At 41.4% G+C, this 17472-nt stretch overlaps 2 protein-coding genes across 2 annotated transcripts in view; one reads left to right on the top strand and one right to left on the bottom strand.

Moving 5' to 3' along the window:
• Positions 1–736: 736 nt before the first annotated feature.
• On the top strand, positions 737–5615 carry inka1b (inka box actin regulator 1b). The gene is made up of 3 exons (XM_072683191.1): positions 737–815; positions 930–985; positions 4610–5615. Exons 2-3 carry the CDS (start codon positions 983–985, stop codon positions 5495–5497), a joined length of 891 nt encoding a protein of 296 aa, XP_072539292.1. The 5' UTR covers positions 737–815; positions 930–982; the 3' UTR covers positions 5498–5615.
• A 5131-nt stretch (positions 5616–10746) lies between these two features.
• uba7 (ubiquitin-like modifier activating enzyme 7) overlaps positions 10747–17472 on the bottom strand; it is an 83106-nt gene continuing 76380 nt past the window's right edge. The window contains exons 23-24 of the mRNA XM_072684887.1: positions 15535–15626; positions 10747–12359 (exon numbers count right to left, since the gene is read on the bottom strand). Coding sequence (XP_072540988.1) covers positions 12227–12359; positions 15535–15626 — 225 coding nt within the window. The 3' untranslated portion in view covers positions 10747–12226. The remainder of the gene's footprint in view (positions 12360–15534; positions 15627–17472) is intronic.

A 17472-nucleotide genomic window follows, 5' to 3' on the forward strand; every position in this document is an offset into this window, starting at 1 on the left:
TAATTTCTATTGGTCGATTATATTCATCCATAATTATAATAATTACAGGGTTCAAAACCATGGAGAATCTACAGACAAAAATGGAGATACATGTTTTTCATTGACCAACAGTGATATATAGTATCAGGGCACCTCCTTATTTATTGTCTTCTGAAATTAAGGGTATTAAAAAATACTTTATCCTGCTTTTGTTGGAACATTGCTGTGAGGATTTGATTGCATTCACCCCATAAGTACTGGATGAAGCATCATCATAATTCAGTTCCTGGAAAGCTGGGGGTCTGTATACCCCTCTAACCCCATGGCATTAGGCAGCATGGGGCCAAAAGGTTCATGTTTATCTGCTCCAGGGAGTCCTATTCTATTGGCAGTACTTCTCTACAGGGACTAGACAAGCTGTGTGTGAGTGTGTTTACCAGCAGCTGAATGCGTTCATTACAAAGGGTGTCCACAAATATTTGGACATGTCTTGTATATTATTCTATAATTATAGTAATAAAGGAGCATTTCTATTGGTCATCGTGACATTTTGACACAATATAAGGAACAGCCTGGTCAGTAAGAGTTTATCTGATCAGTTTAACCATTTCCAAAAGTGCCCTCTCACCTCTCACCGCTCAAGCCGCTCCTCATTGGCTGGCTGACTGTGCTGCGCTGCGCTGATTGGCTGAGGCTGGAGTAACGGGAAACGAACGGGCCTCAAAAGTCACTGCTGTTCGCCTCTCGGAGCAGAAGCTCGTGAACGAGTCTTGGGAGCTGGACTCACATCTGGTCAGAGTGTTTGCAGCTCGTACAGCTCTGGTCTTACTACTTTAGTAAGTATCTGAATGCAGAGGAAACCTTCTGGCCAACTAAGCCTGGTCCTGTGTTGGAGTTTGGGCTGAGTTTGGATTTAGACAGATGGCTAATTTTGTGATCTTTCCCTTTAGGACAGTAAAGGAGATCATATCATATCATATCATATCAAGGGGAAGAGAACAGGATGGTAAGTGGATTTTTTTTTTACTGTTACATGTGAAACTATTATAAATGCAAGCTTTTTGTTTTGGAGAGTTTGGGGCATTTTGGCACACTTTTACGCACAGCTTTCTGTCTGTCGTTTATGAGAAAGACCCTCCAGCTTGTTTGCTCAGTTTAGCAAAGTTGTTTTTCCAGCCTTCTGCAGTTGTTCCCCCTCTTACTGTGTGAACCCACTGTCCCTGGGGGGCTCTGGCATGGAGTAGAATGGCAGCTCTGACAGTGATGTGATGGTTGGGCAAGCAGCACATGTGGCGTGTGTGTGTGTGTGTGCGCTGTGGTAGGCGAACCAAATGGTCAGCGTTTTGAGCTCATAAGTCAAGTCTGTGCCTTGGGCAACAAACTGCAACAGCAACAGCCACGATGATCTATTCCTAGTGCCAGTAAAAGCTTGCTGTGCACAAAGTGCCTGGGCTTGATCTTCTCAACACTGCTGACCTTAAAGGGAAACTCCACTGAATTGTAAAATTGTAATATTAATACATCAATTTAAAAATGCCAGGGGACCATATTTTTGTAGGGGGGGGGCACACTAGAGACACACATATCCACCGTTGTTAGGATGTTGTGCCTGGGGGTGGGGGGTGTGTGAGGGGGTTGTAAGTAGGCCTAAGTTGTTTGCTGAACTGAAAGGAGGTGATTTGGTCATGTAGGCTATTGTTGTAGGCTGGTTATTGGCCTTGTTTTGCTATATGAGTAACTGTGTGTGTGTTAATGTACATTAGCATACTGTAGCTGCAGGGTTCGAGAGGTATTTCCACCCTCACACACACACACACACACACACTGCCACGGTCCTACAGCTTAGACCTTCTAGCCACTGCATACCTGCGTGTCCTCTTTTTAAAAAAAACCCAGAAATGTGGTCACCCCAGCATTTGGATGAAATGAGATATATATATATATATATATATATATATATATATATATATATATATATATAAAATATGCCATACCTTTCATATGCACTGAGAGCTTCAGACATCTGGTCTCATTCACCACCTTTGAGCATTTCAGCAGACTGGGGTTTAAGTCCTACAGGCCAAGACTCCTCTAACCCTACATACTCCTACCTGTGTGACATGATTCACATGTAAATCAATCTGGACAAACCCATCAGACAAACCCTGTAACTGTAAACGTAAAAGCGAACCACTTAACTGACTGATGCATGGACTTTGCTGAAAATACTACAAATGGGTGGAATTCCCCTTTCCATTTCTCAGCTGACTACAATAGCGTCCCTTCAGAATCGACTTCAAGCCAGTGGTTGAGCTGCCCTGCAAGAATAGATCTAAATGATTGGGAAGGAATTTGCTTGGAAGCAAAGCAACCTCCGCCCAACTGTATACATTTTTCATGGTCTTAAGCAAACCGCTGGCGGCTCCCCAGTGCTCGCTCTCGTTTGAGAGCCAAATGCTTAAGTTCGCACAGCTGTGATAACAGCACTGAGTGGTCAGTGGTCCCCATAACTGCGCCTCGAGCCTCGCCACAGGCTGTAAATTACCTATACCATTGCACTTACTGGCAATCCGCTCAGAACTGGAAGCGCCACAGAGCTGCAGGTCAATGAGCAAGTGATAGTAAAGCAGGTTCAGGGAAATTGGAAGTGTGGAAGTTCTGGTGTTTTGGGGACTCTTCGGTTTGGTAGAGGCCTGAGGTCATTATCTGAGAGGAAGGGGGGGGGGGTATTGTTGTTCGAGTGTGGTCATCTATTGGGAGATGTGATCAGGTGACTTCCAAAATATGAGTCATAACAGTACAGTGCATTTGGATCTCAGAGTGTTTTGCTTCCACATCTAAAGTTGAGGCGTCCAGCCTTTTTTCCATGGATTCGACATGGATTTAATTACAGTGATGGAACACTGTTCTTTTCCAGCCAAAGAATCCTGATTCTTCACCCTGAACTCTAACCTACATTGTGCAAAGTAGTTAACAAATAATGTCACTTCCTCTCTTGACCCTCTTTAGGGGTAGGGGGATGTGCTACGCTTCACTTTCGTCCTCCTTTTCCTCTCCTCCTGAGGCAGGGAGGTGCTCAGCTCGCATCCTGCTTCCACAGCCAGCACGGATATGTGTGCACGCAGCACCCTCCGAATCCGCTCCCTCAGGGTTCTCAGACTGCTGCGTAGTTTTTTTTCTCCCACTAAAATGTCTCATTGTCTTTATATGGAGGCCAAATGTTCTGCGGTTATTTGCTGTAGGGCTTGTTAAACGCAGCTGCTCCAAGTAAGGATCTAACTGCAGATTCCTTTTATGTGAATCAAAGGGAAAGATTAGTCACTTAGGGAACTTAGATGGTGCTCAGATGGTGCTTTGTTCTAACTTGGGATGAGCATGTGTGTCCAAATATTATTAACCGTTATACCTAAAGAACTATTTGGGTGTTTCTTATGTTGTGGACGTCTGGCAGAGACAGTAGTAATCCCCAGTTATGATGCCCAGTGATACTTCAGTGCAGTTAACATAAGCAAACTGAAAAGGGAAATTCCACAGAATTTTCCACAAAATTGCAGGATTTCATTATTCAGATATGAACAAAGTCTTTCAGAAGGAAAAAAACAACATTGGCTTTCTTTACAGTGGTGGTGATCGGAACTAGAGGCCAAATTCACAAAAGCTTTCCTATATTCTTAAATGCAAATCTCCAAAAAATCTGAATAATTCCTTAAATATTCTCTTAAGAAAGTCTTAACTATTATTATTATTATTTTCTATGATTTTATTATTATTTTAAAATATTTTCTTAAGACACCCTTGGCTGTTTTCTTATTTAGGCAATTTTAACCAAATATTTTTTAATAAAAAAAAATTAACAATGTAAAAAAACATAATTTTTTTTTTCCAAAATTCAGTTAAACAGTTAAACACAAACAAGTGTCAAAAATATGTCCAGTAAACAAGAGCACAATTAGAAACGAACCGCACTTTTAATCCAGTTAAATGAGACATTAATTCTATAATTCAACCATTTCATCTGATCATTTTACAGGCCGACCTTCTGACCTCTCACACTCTGAGGAAGTGGCGTTGCAAGGTTAAAAAATAATTAGGAACATATATTTTTGGAGAATAGCAATTATTCCTAGAATCCTTCCTAAGTAAAATCAGTAAATTAAGATGATTTCTGAAAAATAGCAATTTATTAATTTAAGAATTAAGTTGAAAAAAGCTTATTTAGGAAGAATAACACAAGTGTAGCCCTTTTATGTGTTATCTGATGGCAAACAATGATAGTGTTAGGAACCAAGGGGCTTCAGTAGTCTCTTGTAGTCTAGTCTGGTTAAATTCACCACCACTGAGAACGTTTCTAAGACTGTACGTTTCTCTGGATGGATGCATTTACACACCAGACCACTCTGAATAACTTAATTTAAGCATTTAAAATGTACAAATAAGTACAGATTCAGAAAAAACATGGTGGACTTTCTCATAAACCTGCAAAATTTACATTTTAAAGGATTTTTAAACGATTTTTTAAATTTTCATTACGGTTCACTTCGCCTTCGTTTGTACACTTGAACATCAAGCATAGTTAAAATGCTCATAATGGGGAACTTCAGATTTCTAACCCCTCTTTTTCTGCCCACAGCTGTGTGTGCGGGACTCCGGTGACTGCTTCCGGGACCAGATGCGCTACATGATGCGCTCCCTACAGGACCTGAAACACATGCGGGAGCCTACTGAGCCCCCCAGACGCTCCTACGCAGTGACACGAGCCTGCCTCCGAAGAGAGCAGCAGCGGGAGCACCTGAGCCGCCAGCAGATTTCCCAGTCCAGCGACGCCGGCACCTACGACTCTGCCTGCTGTCTGGCCAGTCCTCTGGAGGAAGAGGAGGACGAGGAGGATGGCATCGGCCACCTGCCCCGAGGCTCGCCCTGCAGCGAGAAGAGTCTGGACTTTGATTCGGGATATTCTGAAGCGTCGTGGCAGGATGAGGGTGTGGTGCTGCGGAGGACCAGGAATGTCAGGGTTTCATCCTCGGCCTGTGTCCGCACCAACCGCGTGCGGCCCAAATCCACCTCGGACGCTTGCCTGGAGCGCTGGACTTCGTTTGAAGCCAGCGAGCCAGAGGACTGGACCACATCCCTGCTGACCAGAGGACGCAACAGGCAACCCTTGGTTCTGGGGGACAACAGTTTCGCAGACCTCATTAAAAACTGGATGGACCTTCCGGAGTGTCCGGACTCGGCCCAGCTAAAGCCTAACCCCAGCCGCAAACTTGCCAAAGACTTCCTGGTGAACATGAGGCGGAAACTAGCTGGAATGTCAAAGGGCACAGAAGGACGAGGGAAGGCTGCGGAGCCTTGCACAAAGCGCATGTCGTGTCCTGTAGGGTTTCAGACTCCAAAGCCCTTCTTCCACCAGTCACACACCGGCCTGCACCAGCTGGAGACAGACTTTTACCAGTTTAGCGCCCTCATGAAGACCGGGAGCAGACAGCCCATAATATGCAATGACATCATTGGATACATCTGAGACACATGCTGGCCACTGTGACGGCCTCAAGGACTGGATAATAATTTACAGAAATATTTTTATATAAGCTTATGTGTAAAAAAGGTGTTTGGTGAAATAAAGGATTTGGAAAAGTCAAGTCACGAATTTCTTTGACATTTTTTATTCCACAGTGTGCAATTAGTTAACCCTTTAATTCCCTTATATATATATATATATATATATATATATATATATATATATATATATATATATATATATATATATATACACACATAACTTACACACAGGGGTATCTATATTATCGATATTGTCGGAAATATTGTTGATATTTCGTCAGTGCCAAAAAAGCATGTATTTTTATATATATATATATTTAAGGTGTTATTCGATGTATAAATAGTAAGAACCTGAATGGTTGGGGTGAAGAATGCACAGATCTTATATACAAGCCTATTTACAACCCTGTTATTTTGCTTCACAATCGAACGCGCCAATTTTCCTTTTAAGGAGGCCGTGTGAAAAAGAAAACTCCATAATCTCTGCTCTGATTGGCTGGATTAGAGCTGAATAACACTGTAATTATCCCTGAGTCTTACTGGATAGTGCTGCTATCCTCTCATTGTAACCTCTCAGCATGATGTGCTGTTAGCAAGCTGAAGAGATTATAGCTGGTTAGCTTTTAGCCTTGCCCCCATTCGCTTCCCCATGTCTGGCTTTCTTGAGTGCTTTCCCTTCTGATGTGCGTTTAGCTCCAGTTAGGTTCAGATGAGGGAGTCAAGTTTGCTTTCGAGGGAGCGGAGAAGAGATGGTAAAGGCCTCTCGGCTAATGTTAGCTTTTAGCCTACCACCACATTTGCTTTTTTTTTCATTTGATTTTGCCACTTCCATGTACTGAACTCTCACTATTCAACTATGCCACAGAACAAAGTTGGTCATTCTAGGGCCTCTTTAAAGACCAACTGCATGTTTCATTAGAGAGTGTAAGTATTTTGTTATTTTGGGTTTAGTGCAAAAATGAATTTTGAATGAATGAAAGTATTTTTATAGCATTACAACTATTTTTAATTGCCTCTTCGAGTTCTTATTGAAATCTCATCTAATTGATCAAACCTCAGAAAACAAAAAATATAATGAATTACGTGTAGGGAAAAATATTGAGTAGTCATGTGTATAATATTTATCCCATATCGCCTGGTCTTATAGTAGTGTATGAATAATTTAGAGTACTATGGTCTACATAATACTAATGATCTGTATCTGTAGATAAGATAAGATAAGATAGATAAGATAAGATAGTCCTTTATTAGTCCCGCAGTGGGGAAATTCACAGTGTGACAGCAGAAAGGGATAGCAAGACACTCAGTTACAAAAATTTAGATAAATAATTTACACTATATACACAATATAAATAAGAATTAAAAAAGCAATAAACAATATTATTTACAGCAAAAGACTCTTAATTGCACATGGGGGTGGGATATTGCACATAGTATTCCCTGAACATGAACATGTGTGTGTAGTTAAGATAGATAGATAGATAGATAGATAGATAGAGGGGTATACAGATAGATGGGTATACAGATAGATAGATAGATAGATAGATAGATAGATAGATAGATAGAGGGGTATACAGATAGATAGATAGATAGATAGATAGATGGACAGACAGAGAGATAGATAGATAGTGGGGTAGTCGATAGTAGATAGATTACAGCAGCTGACTAACTTTACAATCTAGTGACCAGGCTATATTTCCTAGGCTATGTTTCTTTTGCCCCCTGTCTGCATATCACCAAGTAAGGTTTGTAAATCCGTTTATATATAAGTAGTAGTGAAATGCTAGGCCTGTCACGTTAATTACGCTATCAAGCCGGTATATCGACTTTGTTTAAAAACAGTGGACTTATTTGATTTATATTTCATTTATTAATTAATATGCCAGTTTAATATTCCTGAATATTCTTAATAATTAAAAGTTCATAGCTCAATCCTGAGTCATGCTGCGTTGCCATCTGTGGCTGGAGTCTGAGAGAGCACAATTGGCCGGGCTCTCTCCGGATTGGTAGATGGTGCTCTCTCAAGCAATGTTGGTCTGGTGCGGTGGAGCTGGGGACCTGACGCTCAAGCAGTTCACGTGTATCAGAGAAGACGTGAGTTAAGTCTTTGCCCTCCAAGTGTTGGGAGCATTGCTAGTGCTAGGGAGAGTTTTGAATGGGTGGGTTAATTGGCAGCACCAGATTGGATGAAAATGGGAAAAAGTTTATTAAAATAGGTGTAATTTCATATATATCAGCAGCATGAAATGATCTTAAATGACAACAATATAATTTCAGAAAAATATTGTCCAAAAAAACTAATTTTTGTAATTGGCAGGCCTACTTAATTAAAAAATAAAGGTGCTACAGAAGCTTATTTGAGCAAGGCCACACATCTTTATTCCAAGCATGCTTCTTTATGGAACCTAAAGAGTGTAGCATCTTTATTTTCTCAGATTGGGACCAAGACGAGTGAGATCAGATCCCTGTTACCAGAAAAAAGAGACACCATAGTTAAAGTAGTTAAACCCAGATGTTGTTAACAGTAAACTCTAAACAACAGCGGCCAAACCAGCACCACAGTTTCACTGTATTTGTATGCTAAGCAGATTAACACAGTGCTCATGTCAGCCCCGAGGTGGCTACCAGTCTCAAAGGAAGAGGGGAACCCTGCGGTTATGTTTGTGTTTGAGGATGAGGAGGATGGTCTTGTCAACACCTCGTGGGGGGACGCCTGCAGTGGAGCATTTTGATCTCCTGCTCCACTCTCCAGAAGGTCATTGTGTGTTTTGAATGAGTGTGTGTGGTTTAGAAAGGGGGGATGGTTATTAGATCAAACCACTGGGTCCAGATGGTAAAAGGGAGGGACCTGAAGGGCCTGAACCTTTTCCTAAAAACTCGACTCTCAACCTCTTTTATACCTCTTTCCATCAAATGCACACTGAGGCACACATGCTTCCTCTTAAACCACTCAGATCTTCATGTCCAGCTCTTCTTTTAGAAGCCTGAGGCTAACTGACAGCTACAGATACAGACACCGCACCAACTTATCTAATCCTCCTCCTCTGGCCTGGAGTGAATGGTCCAGTGCACACCAAAAAAAAAGCTGAACAGATGTTTGCTGGGTTTAAAAAATCGGCCAATGACGGGCAGCCTTCTAAGCAAGGCTGTAATCTAAGGCTTTTGACAAAATATCCAAGTAATGACCACAGAACACTGGATGAGCTGCCATCTCTGGGAGAGAGCTTCATTGAGAGTGCCATTTAGAGTGACATCATGGAGGAACCACTTTTGGATCCCTGAAGAACATTTCAAGTGCTCCTCATCTTAAAGTGGTTCTTCAGTGGCATTGCTCCAGAGAAGATCTGGAACCCTCACTTTTAAGACTACACAGTAGCATCAACACAAGCCTTTGAACGCCTGAACATCTTCACCTACCATGGTCCCTTCCCACTTCTGTCTTCTATGATCAGTTATTGATCACAGTGTTGTGGGTTCAGTACCTAGGGTTGTTAAGCTGCCACTTGAGCAAGACCCATAACCCCCTGCTCCAGTGACGCCGTAGTGTGGCTGACCATCTTTCTAAACTGGAATATATGAAGAGTTGAATTTTGCTGTACGGTACAAGGGTATAAGTATACGTACAGTAAAGATAAACTATATGTCCAAATGTTTGTGGACACCCCTTCTAATGAACGCAATCAGCTATTTTACGATATTTTGCTGACATACAAGTGCAAATGCACACAGCTTGTGCACAGCTTGGCTAGTCCCTGTAGAGAAGTACTGCCAACAGAATAGGACTCTCTGGAGCAGATAAACCTGAACCTATTGGCACCATGCTGCCCAATGCCAGGCATGGGCTGGAGGGGTATAAAGCCCCCCAGCATTGAGCTGGGGAGCAGTGGAAGAACTGTGCTCTCTGGAATGATGGACGGTGCTTCATTCAGTACTTTTGGGATTAGCTGGGGAGTTGGGGATTAGGTGGGTAGGCAACCATCAACAGCCTGACCTTACTAACACTCCTGTTGCTGAATGCAGTCAAATCCTCACAGCAATGCTAGTAGAAAGCCTTCCTCCCTGGACAGTAAAAACAGTTACTCCAACAAAAGCAGGATAAGCTTTTTTAATACCCTTGATTTCAGGAGAGGCAATGAATGAGCATGTGTCCCAATACTTTTGTCCCATTAATATTGTGTGCTTAATTTAAAAACTTTAATTAAACTTTAATTAAATTAGTTTAGAAAGTTATTTTTACATATTTTTTTACATATCTCACTGTCAGGGACTGTGCACCTAAGTGTTTCACTCACCTTTACATGAGACAAGAGAACTATCTTCACCATTTGTGACATTTTGTGACACAGATAGAATTTGGCTTCCGCCTTTAACCCATCCGTGCAGTGAACACACACACATACACACCCATGAAGCACACACAGTGGACAGTGAGCACATGTGTCCGGAGCGGTGGGCAGCCATTGCTGCAGTGCCCAGGTAGCAGGGAGGGTAAAGGGTATACCCCTCCGAGCCCGGGTATCAAATCAACAACCCTGTCTTCATTGGTCCAGACCTCTAACCGCTGAGCCACCACTGCTGAAACACAAGTGCAAATGCACTTAAGCTTGTCTAGTCCCTGTAGAGAAGTACTGCCAATAGAATAGGACTCTCTGGAGCAGGTAAACATCATGAACCTATTGGCACCATGCTGTATGTAATATATAAATGTATATACATATGTGTGTGTGTATACATATATATATACACATATTTCCTATATTTTACTAGAGTTTATAGTGACACCTGCATCAACATACATTCCCTGAACATCCTGTACTCGTCAAAAAAAAACTGTTAATACTATTAATACTGTTCTAAGAGGCTGTACTGTTTCCAACCCTCCCTGATAGAGGATCTATGAAAACAATGCCTATTCCGTATTATGCAGAAATGCAACACATGAGAATAATAGTGTTCCAACAATAGATATGCTGAGTAAAATGGACATGAATAAAATGGACCAGACAGGTTTAGAGTGGATGTCAACTGAGCCTCATTGTCTTTACAATGTCTCAGTGTGACAGACTAATTGAGGTGTGTGTTGGGGGGCTGCATAACAAAAGACCTGGTTGAATAGCAGCAGCTGGGAGAGCACTGTTTGTCAGTGGTCTCAGTGCAGATAGCATGAAGGACGTGTCAACCGAGAGAATCATACAGAGTTGTTTCCATAAATCATTTTATTTGGTCATTTTGGGGGAAAATCTTGGGTAGCATGATTTCTTCCAGTATTTAGAAAAAAATTTGCCATCCAGGAGTGGCATTACATGGAAATTATCCTGAGATTATGTCTATTAAAGCCCCTGGGAACACATTTTAAATCATAGGACTGTCAGAAGTAGCTGAAAGATCTAGTCAGTGGTTGTGGGTAAGAAAGGCTGAGGTGTGGTAGTAAAGGGCAGTGTGTGTTTGAAGGTGTGGTATGTAGTATGGAGGGAGTTATAAGTTCCAGTTATCAGTAAAATCAGGAGGGGGCAGGTCTGTGACGCCAGACTTCACTGTTGAGCCCTCCGGAGGTGTCGTGGGCTTACTTCAGCGAAACACTGAGGAAAAGAGGTGCCTACATGATGCCCCCTGTGAAGAGCTTGTGACGTAGTGGGTGATGGGTGAAGGGAAGGTTAAGTGTAAGCTTAACTGTCAGGTGTAGGATCTTGTCGTCTGTCTTGTCCCAGTGGCAGTGTTGCTGACTGGATCATAAACGGACATAGCAACCTTAATAATCAGGAGTAGAGTCGTAGGATCTTGTCATTTTCATGTAGTTAAATGGGTAACGATAGGTGTAAGTGTTGCTGATCGGATCATAGATGGCCACAGCAACACAGGAAGGGGGGTGCCTACCTGACAGAGCTTGCGATGCAACCCCAGTTGTTATGTGCTATGTGTACTATGTTATTAAATAGGAAATACAAAGCAGAAATATGATCCAACACACTTCTCAGAAATCACCAAAATGCACTCCTCTGAGAACGGTCTGGGCGCGGGTATTCTAATGAACGTGTGTGACTGACAGGCTGTGATTCCACAGATCTTTAGGGTTTACTGAGGTTCTGATATCTGGAACCAAGTCCATATATAGACATACAGACCCGGAGAGTAGCCTGGCTTACCCCCGTCTTCACAAGGTGAGGACTAGCCCGGCTAAACCCCTGGCGCTCTCTCTCACAGCACTATGCAGACGAATGCTCTGTCCACCTGGTGAGGACCAGCCTAGCTAGACCCCCATTTACCACATATGCTATGTGATGATACTTTAAGAAGATCAGGTCTTTATCCAAATTTCTGTTGGATGGGCATCCAGGGACGGGCACACAGACAGCTTTAGTTTGTGAGGTTGCTGAGACTCGAAGACAGGGCAGAGCCATGTTAGCCTTGTGATTGGTCAGGGGTATGCTGATGTAGGCCTGACCGTTTTTAGGGGGAGAGTAATACTGGTGAAATACAGCATTTACAGCACTGACATTTAGTAGACTTTGGGAGGATCTTCATAAGACATACTTTTTACACCGGGGGCCCTGAGGAGCCAGATTCCAGACTTCATTAGAAAGAAATTCAGATTAAGGTTCCCAAGGGCTTTAAACAGAAAGGAATTGCAGCGTTTAGGAACAGAAGAATGGACTTGGCAGTGGATCCACACACTGGCTGTACCACGATCCTCTCATCTGAGGAGGTACCTGATTGGAGGAACCTTCTCACAGTCCTCATCCTCAGCAAAGGAGGGAATGATCTCCAGCATCTGCTGCTGAGCTGGAATCTCAGTCTTGGTGACCATTGTGACCACTTCTGACACTCTGCAAAACAGAAAACACACTCATGACTTCAGTCACATGTTTTTAGTGAACTCTAGCTTATCTGTTTCCTATAACTGGAGATAAGTCTTTCACATCGCTGATCCACTCTTCTTAGCAGAACTGCTTTAAATCAGCTGCACTGGAGGGCTTTTTGAACGGCCTGCCTAGGGCCTTGCCACAGCATCTCAAAGGGGGTCAAGTTAGGGCTTTGATCAGGTCATTGCAAATCCTTCATTTTGTTTCTTTTGAGCCACACAGAAGCATTCGAAAGTTGTGCAGATCTTGCTTTAAGTAAGCCAGGGGCGACAGAAGCAAAGAAAGACTCCCTCAGAACGAGAGGAACTTATCCTCCTCTGGTCAGATAGCAGATAGCAGGTTAAACAGTAATATGTACAGCTATGCAGTGAGGCATGTAAAGGAAGCATTGCAAGGAGCAGCAGGGTAGTGGAGAGCCAGGTCGGGTAACCCTGGGCAAGAGTAGGAACAGGGCAAAAATGCTTCCTGCTGTGCTCTGGATCATTGTCCTGCTGCATAACCCAACTGCGCCTGAGCTTGAGCAAATCATGGACATTTTCCTGCAGGAATTTACACCAGATGTAACAGCTCCTCTATCTCCCAAAAAGTGCTACTTTTAACCCATCTGTCCTCAGAAGGTTATCCTAAAAGGCTTGGGGAGGGAATCAATTTCCAGTGAGGCCTCCATGGCCTAAAGGTTAGAGAAACAAGCTCGGGACTGGAAGTATACTGGTTCAATCCCCTGAACATGGCAGTATGTGGAGACGTGGGGGGTGTGAACAGTGCTTTCTTCATGGATGAGGCACCACTTGGCAAAGCACCTAGACTGTTAATAATACATGTGCTTCAAAGGGTTCTTTAGGCCATGCCAGAGAAGAACCACACTTTATAATATTCTTATATTATTAACAACAATTTATAGGTTCCTAATACTCACAGCTGGTTCTTAACCAAACCAAAAATAATAATTTTATAGGATAGAGTTAAAGCCCCTGTTGTTCCCCGGGGCCTCTTATGTCTAAGAATAATTGACTTTTAAAAGAATTCAATTTCAATATTAAAAATAGGAAACAGTAGAACATGTAAATATACAGTAATTAAAATTACACTCAAACAGTTTAGTAAAACTCCAGTAGACTCTATAAGTGAAAGACAAGGTCAGCAGATACAAACGGCTGTCCACCATATTAATAATGTGTTATAATTATGTGTATATTTATTATTAATTAAAAGAAAGTAACTTGATTCTGAGATTTTCCTTCAAGAGATGTTCCATTGATGGCCTATGGCTAATATTTATGCTGTTCTGGTGTTGAGGGAGGCATTTAAGCTCTAACTCAGAGAGGAAGTGGGAGGCCACTGTTATGCCAGGAAAACAAGAGCGAGGAAATCTGTTATGTTGCAAATTTTCCATGCAGGGCTTCCTGTTCATGGTGGAAGCTCATGGTGAGCCATTCAGACGATCAGGCCCAATGACGTGAAGACCTCAGAAGCTTTTCCTTGCTTCTGGACCTAAGGGAGGTGTTAGAGTGGCTTCCCTTGGAGTTGTTGGGACAATGCTTTCACATACTCTCACACGTAACTGTAAATGAGCAAAGTGGGGCACAGCACCTGGCACGAAGCTATAAACGAATCGGTGTGTCCTCCCACTGGGAAACATCAGAACAGGACAGAGTTCCTGACAGGAGCCAGGGTGTCTTTCAACAGGTGCACAGAAGAGGTGTTTTGGCAAGGCTGGAGCTAATCAAGCTGCTCCGCTAGAGCTGCTAAACCATGCACAGTCCCTAAGGAGGCTTGTTAGCATCGCATTACATAAACATATACAAGCCAAACAAACATCCGATGCAATCATTTTCTGGTCAATACTATCAGTTGATCGGTATTGGGGACGATCCAGGCATTTTCAACAGATAGGGGTATCAGCTATTCCTTCATTTTTAGTTCAAAAACATCAAACTATCACGGGAATGCTGTGTTTTACCAGTGGTCAATTATTTTGACAAAAGTATTGGGACACTTGCTTATTCATTGTTTCTTCTGAAATTAAGGGTATTAAAAAAGCTTTTGTTGGAGTAACTGTCTCTGGGAGAAGCATTGTAGTGAGGATTTGATTGCATTCAGCGGCAAGACCATTAGTGAGGTCAGGATGTCGGATTATCAGCATCCCACCTCATCATCACCAACCATCCAACTCCCAAAATCCCAAAAGTATTGGATGGCGCACCACCATTAGTCCAGATAAGCTCCACAGCTCAATTTTGATTTGGTTGGTTTGGTTGTAGGTCGCTCTGGATAAGAGCGTAAGCTAAATACCATAAATGTAAATGCATTTGCTCCAGAGAGTCCTTTTCTACTGGCAATAGGTCTCTACAGGGACTAGACAAGCCGTGTGTCTGTGTCAGCAATGAGTGCAAGCTGAATGCGTTCAATAGAAGAGAAGCTGTGTCTGCAAACAGTGCATGTAGACGTGTGAGAACGGGCATGACTACCAGCACTGCAGTACATTGTTCCTAAAATAAAACACTTCTCCTGACCATACCATTGTGTAGTGGAACCTGCAAAGGCCTAAAGGAACTGAACACTGACGAGAAGCTGGTAAGCTGAAGTACACAGGTTAAGGAGTCCGCATAGGAACGGCACAGTCTAAGAGGCTATCAATGGTCATTCTTCTTAATTCAGTTTAGCATTCATTAATTAAAGTGCTCAAGGCTCTTGTGTTTCCAATTACCCTCAAATGTACCATCACTGTCAGCACGGCCGAGCTGCCACTAGCCGGTCCATCAGGCGTAAACATCATATTATCTCCATCCAGCAAATCAAAGCAGTGAACTGTGGCTCATCCTGTTGCTATTTCTGATTTTGGACTTCCGCAAGAAGCTCTTATTTCATGAAATGAGGTCAAGCATTATAATAAAATAGGTGAACATTAGATCCTATGTTTACTGAAGTTTAGTTAAGGATAAAAACAGTACAGTATTGTGGACTGCGCTGACCACAAACCTTAAATTCATGTGAATACTTGACAATATCAGGCATTTTCCAATATCAAATCATATGCTTTGGAACAAATGACTGTGGAAGTGTCATTTTTGAAGGTGATACTGTTGTTCTTTGGAATAACACAAATATTACAGATGCAGAAAGTACCGAAAAATCTCACCTCTGTTTAAGTCGATCTGCATGATTGCAGTAATCAGCGTACAGCACTGCAGGACCATAGTACAGACCAGTGACAGTCAAGTTATGTTTGTCCTGAAATTCAGAGAAGAAAACAGCCAGTGTGTTACACTTTGGAATAATAATAACTATCATATTATGTATTATTATTCCAAATAAATGGCTATATACCCCAAATGTTCCCCAATTTCATGGGGTTTTATCTGGGGTCTAATGGCATTTTCATTTTTAAATTAGCCTTTAAAGGCACTCGCATTTAAGAAAACTTTTCAGAACAATCTCAGATCCAAGAAAGGACAACCGGTGAACCGGCGACAGGGTCATGGACACCTAAGGCTCATTGATGTGATCAATGGAGGTCCCACCTCACACCTTACTGGACTTATTAAAGGGTCTGCTGTGTTTGTCCTGGTGCCAGATACTCAAGGACACCTTCAAAGGTCTCCATGTCTCGAAGGGTAAGATATGTTGTGGTTGGCACAAGTGGGGCTGACTCAATATTAGGGCAGGTGGAGCTCATGTTGGTGTATAGATAGAAAAAAAGAAAGAAAGAGTGATTGAAGATGGAAAAAGAGAAAGAAACTAAAGAAATAAAGTAACAGAAAGAAAGAAACAATGGCAAAGGAGGGAAGAGAGATAGGGAAATAAAGCAGAAACAGAAACAAATAAAGTGAGTGTTAAAGGAAAAAGGAGAAATAAAGAAAGAAAGAGAGAAAGAAGGAACGGAAATAAATAAATGAAAGAAAAGAGAAAAAAAAGAAAATAAAAGAAAGAAAGAAAATAAACAAAGAATGAAAATAAAGAAAAAATAAATAAAGAAATTAAATAAAAAAGAAAGAAAATAAAGAAAAAATAAATAAATAAAGAAAATAAAGAAAAAAATAAATAAAGAAATTAAAGAAAGAAAGAAAGAAAATAAAGACAAAATAAATAAAGAAATTAAATAAAGAAAGAAAGAAAATAAAGAAAGAAGGAAAATAAAGAAAAACATAAATAAAGAAATTAAATAAAGAAAGAAGGAAAATAAAGGAGAAATAAATAAAGAAACTAAGAAAATAAAGAAAAAAAATTAAATAAAGAAAGAAGGAAAATAAAGAAAAACATAAATAAAAAAATTAAATAAAGAAAGAAAGAAAATAAAGAAAGAAAGAAAATAAAGGAAAAATAAATAAAGAAACTAAAAGACAGAAAGAAAGAAAGAAAAATAAAGAAAGAAAATACGTTTTTTTCATGTCTTTGCCTTAAATTTGCCTTTAAAGGCACTTGCATTTAAGAAAACACCCACATGTTTAATATCTGTTAACTGTTCAAAACAATCTCAGCCCTCTCTATAATGAGACCTCATGTGACCTAGAGCACTGTGTGAAGAGAAAACCTGTCCCTCAAAAAGTTTCACAAGCAATTTTCAAACTTTCACTTTCCTGTAAAACCTACCTTCACTCAAGTGGACGATTTGTTTTGGTGCTTGAATCCGCAAGTTAGATACAGTGAGAGGCAGAGACGAGTATCTCAACCCTTCTTCATAACCTCGTAACTCTGGATGTGAGTCACATACAATCTCGAAAAGATGCATTTTGAAGGGCAGACTCAGATTTAGGGAATGTTTGAACAGTATTTCTGTGCTGTAATCATCATTAATATCACACAGATATTAACAGAAACGTCAAGAAGCATTGAAGTTGATGTGGCGACGCGTTGGCCGACGCCACGGGTTTAATAAATACGCCCTGTTATTGATCTCACAAACACCTTGATGCTGGTTCATGGTTTGTCTCTCTTTGGAGCAGTGTCAGAAGGTACTTATACCCTATAGACCTTGATGTTCTGGAGATGCTTAGACCCTGGTCTTCTGATCTGAACGATTTTGTCCATGTCAAAGGTGCTCAGGTCTTCACGTCTGCCCATTTCACCCAAATCCAAC

Source organism: Salminus brasiliensis, chromosome 7 (assembly GCF_030463535.1).
Source record: "Salminus brasiliensis chromosome 7, fSalBra1.hap2, whole genome shotgun sequence".
In the NCBI taxonomy this organism is placed as follows: domain Eukaryota; kingdom Metazoa; phylum Chordata; class Actinopteri; order Characiformes; family Bryconidae; genus Salminus; species Salminus brasiliensis.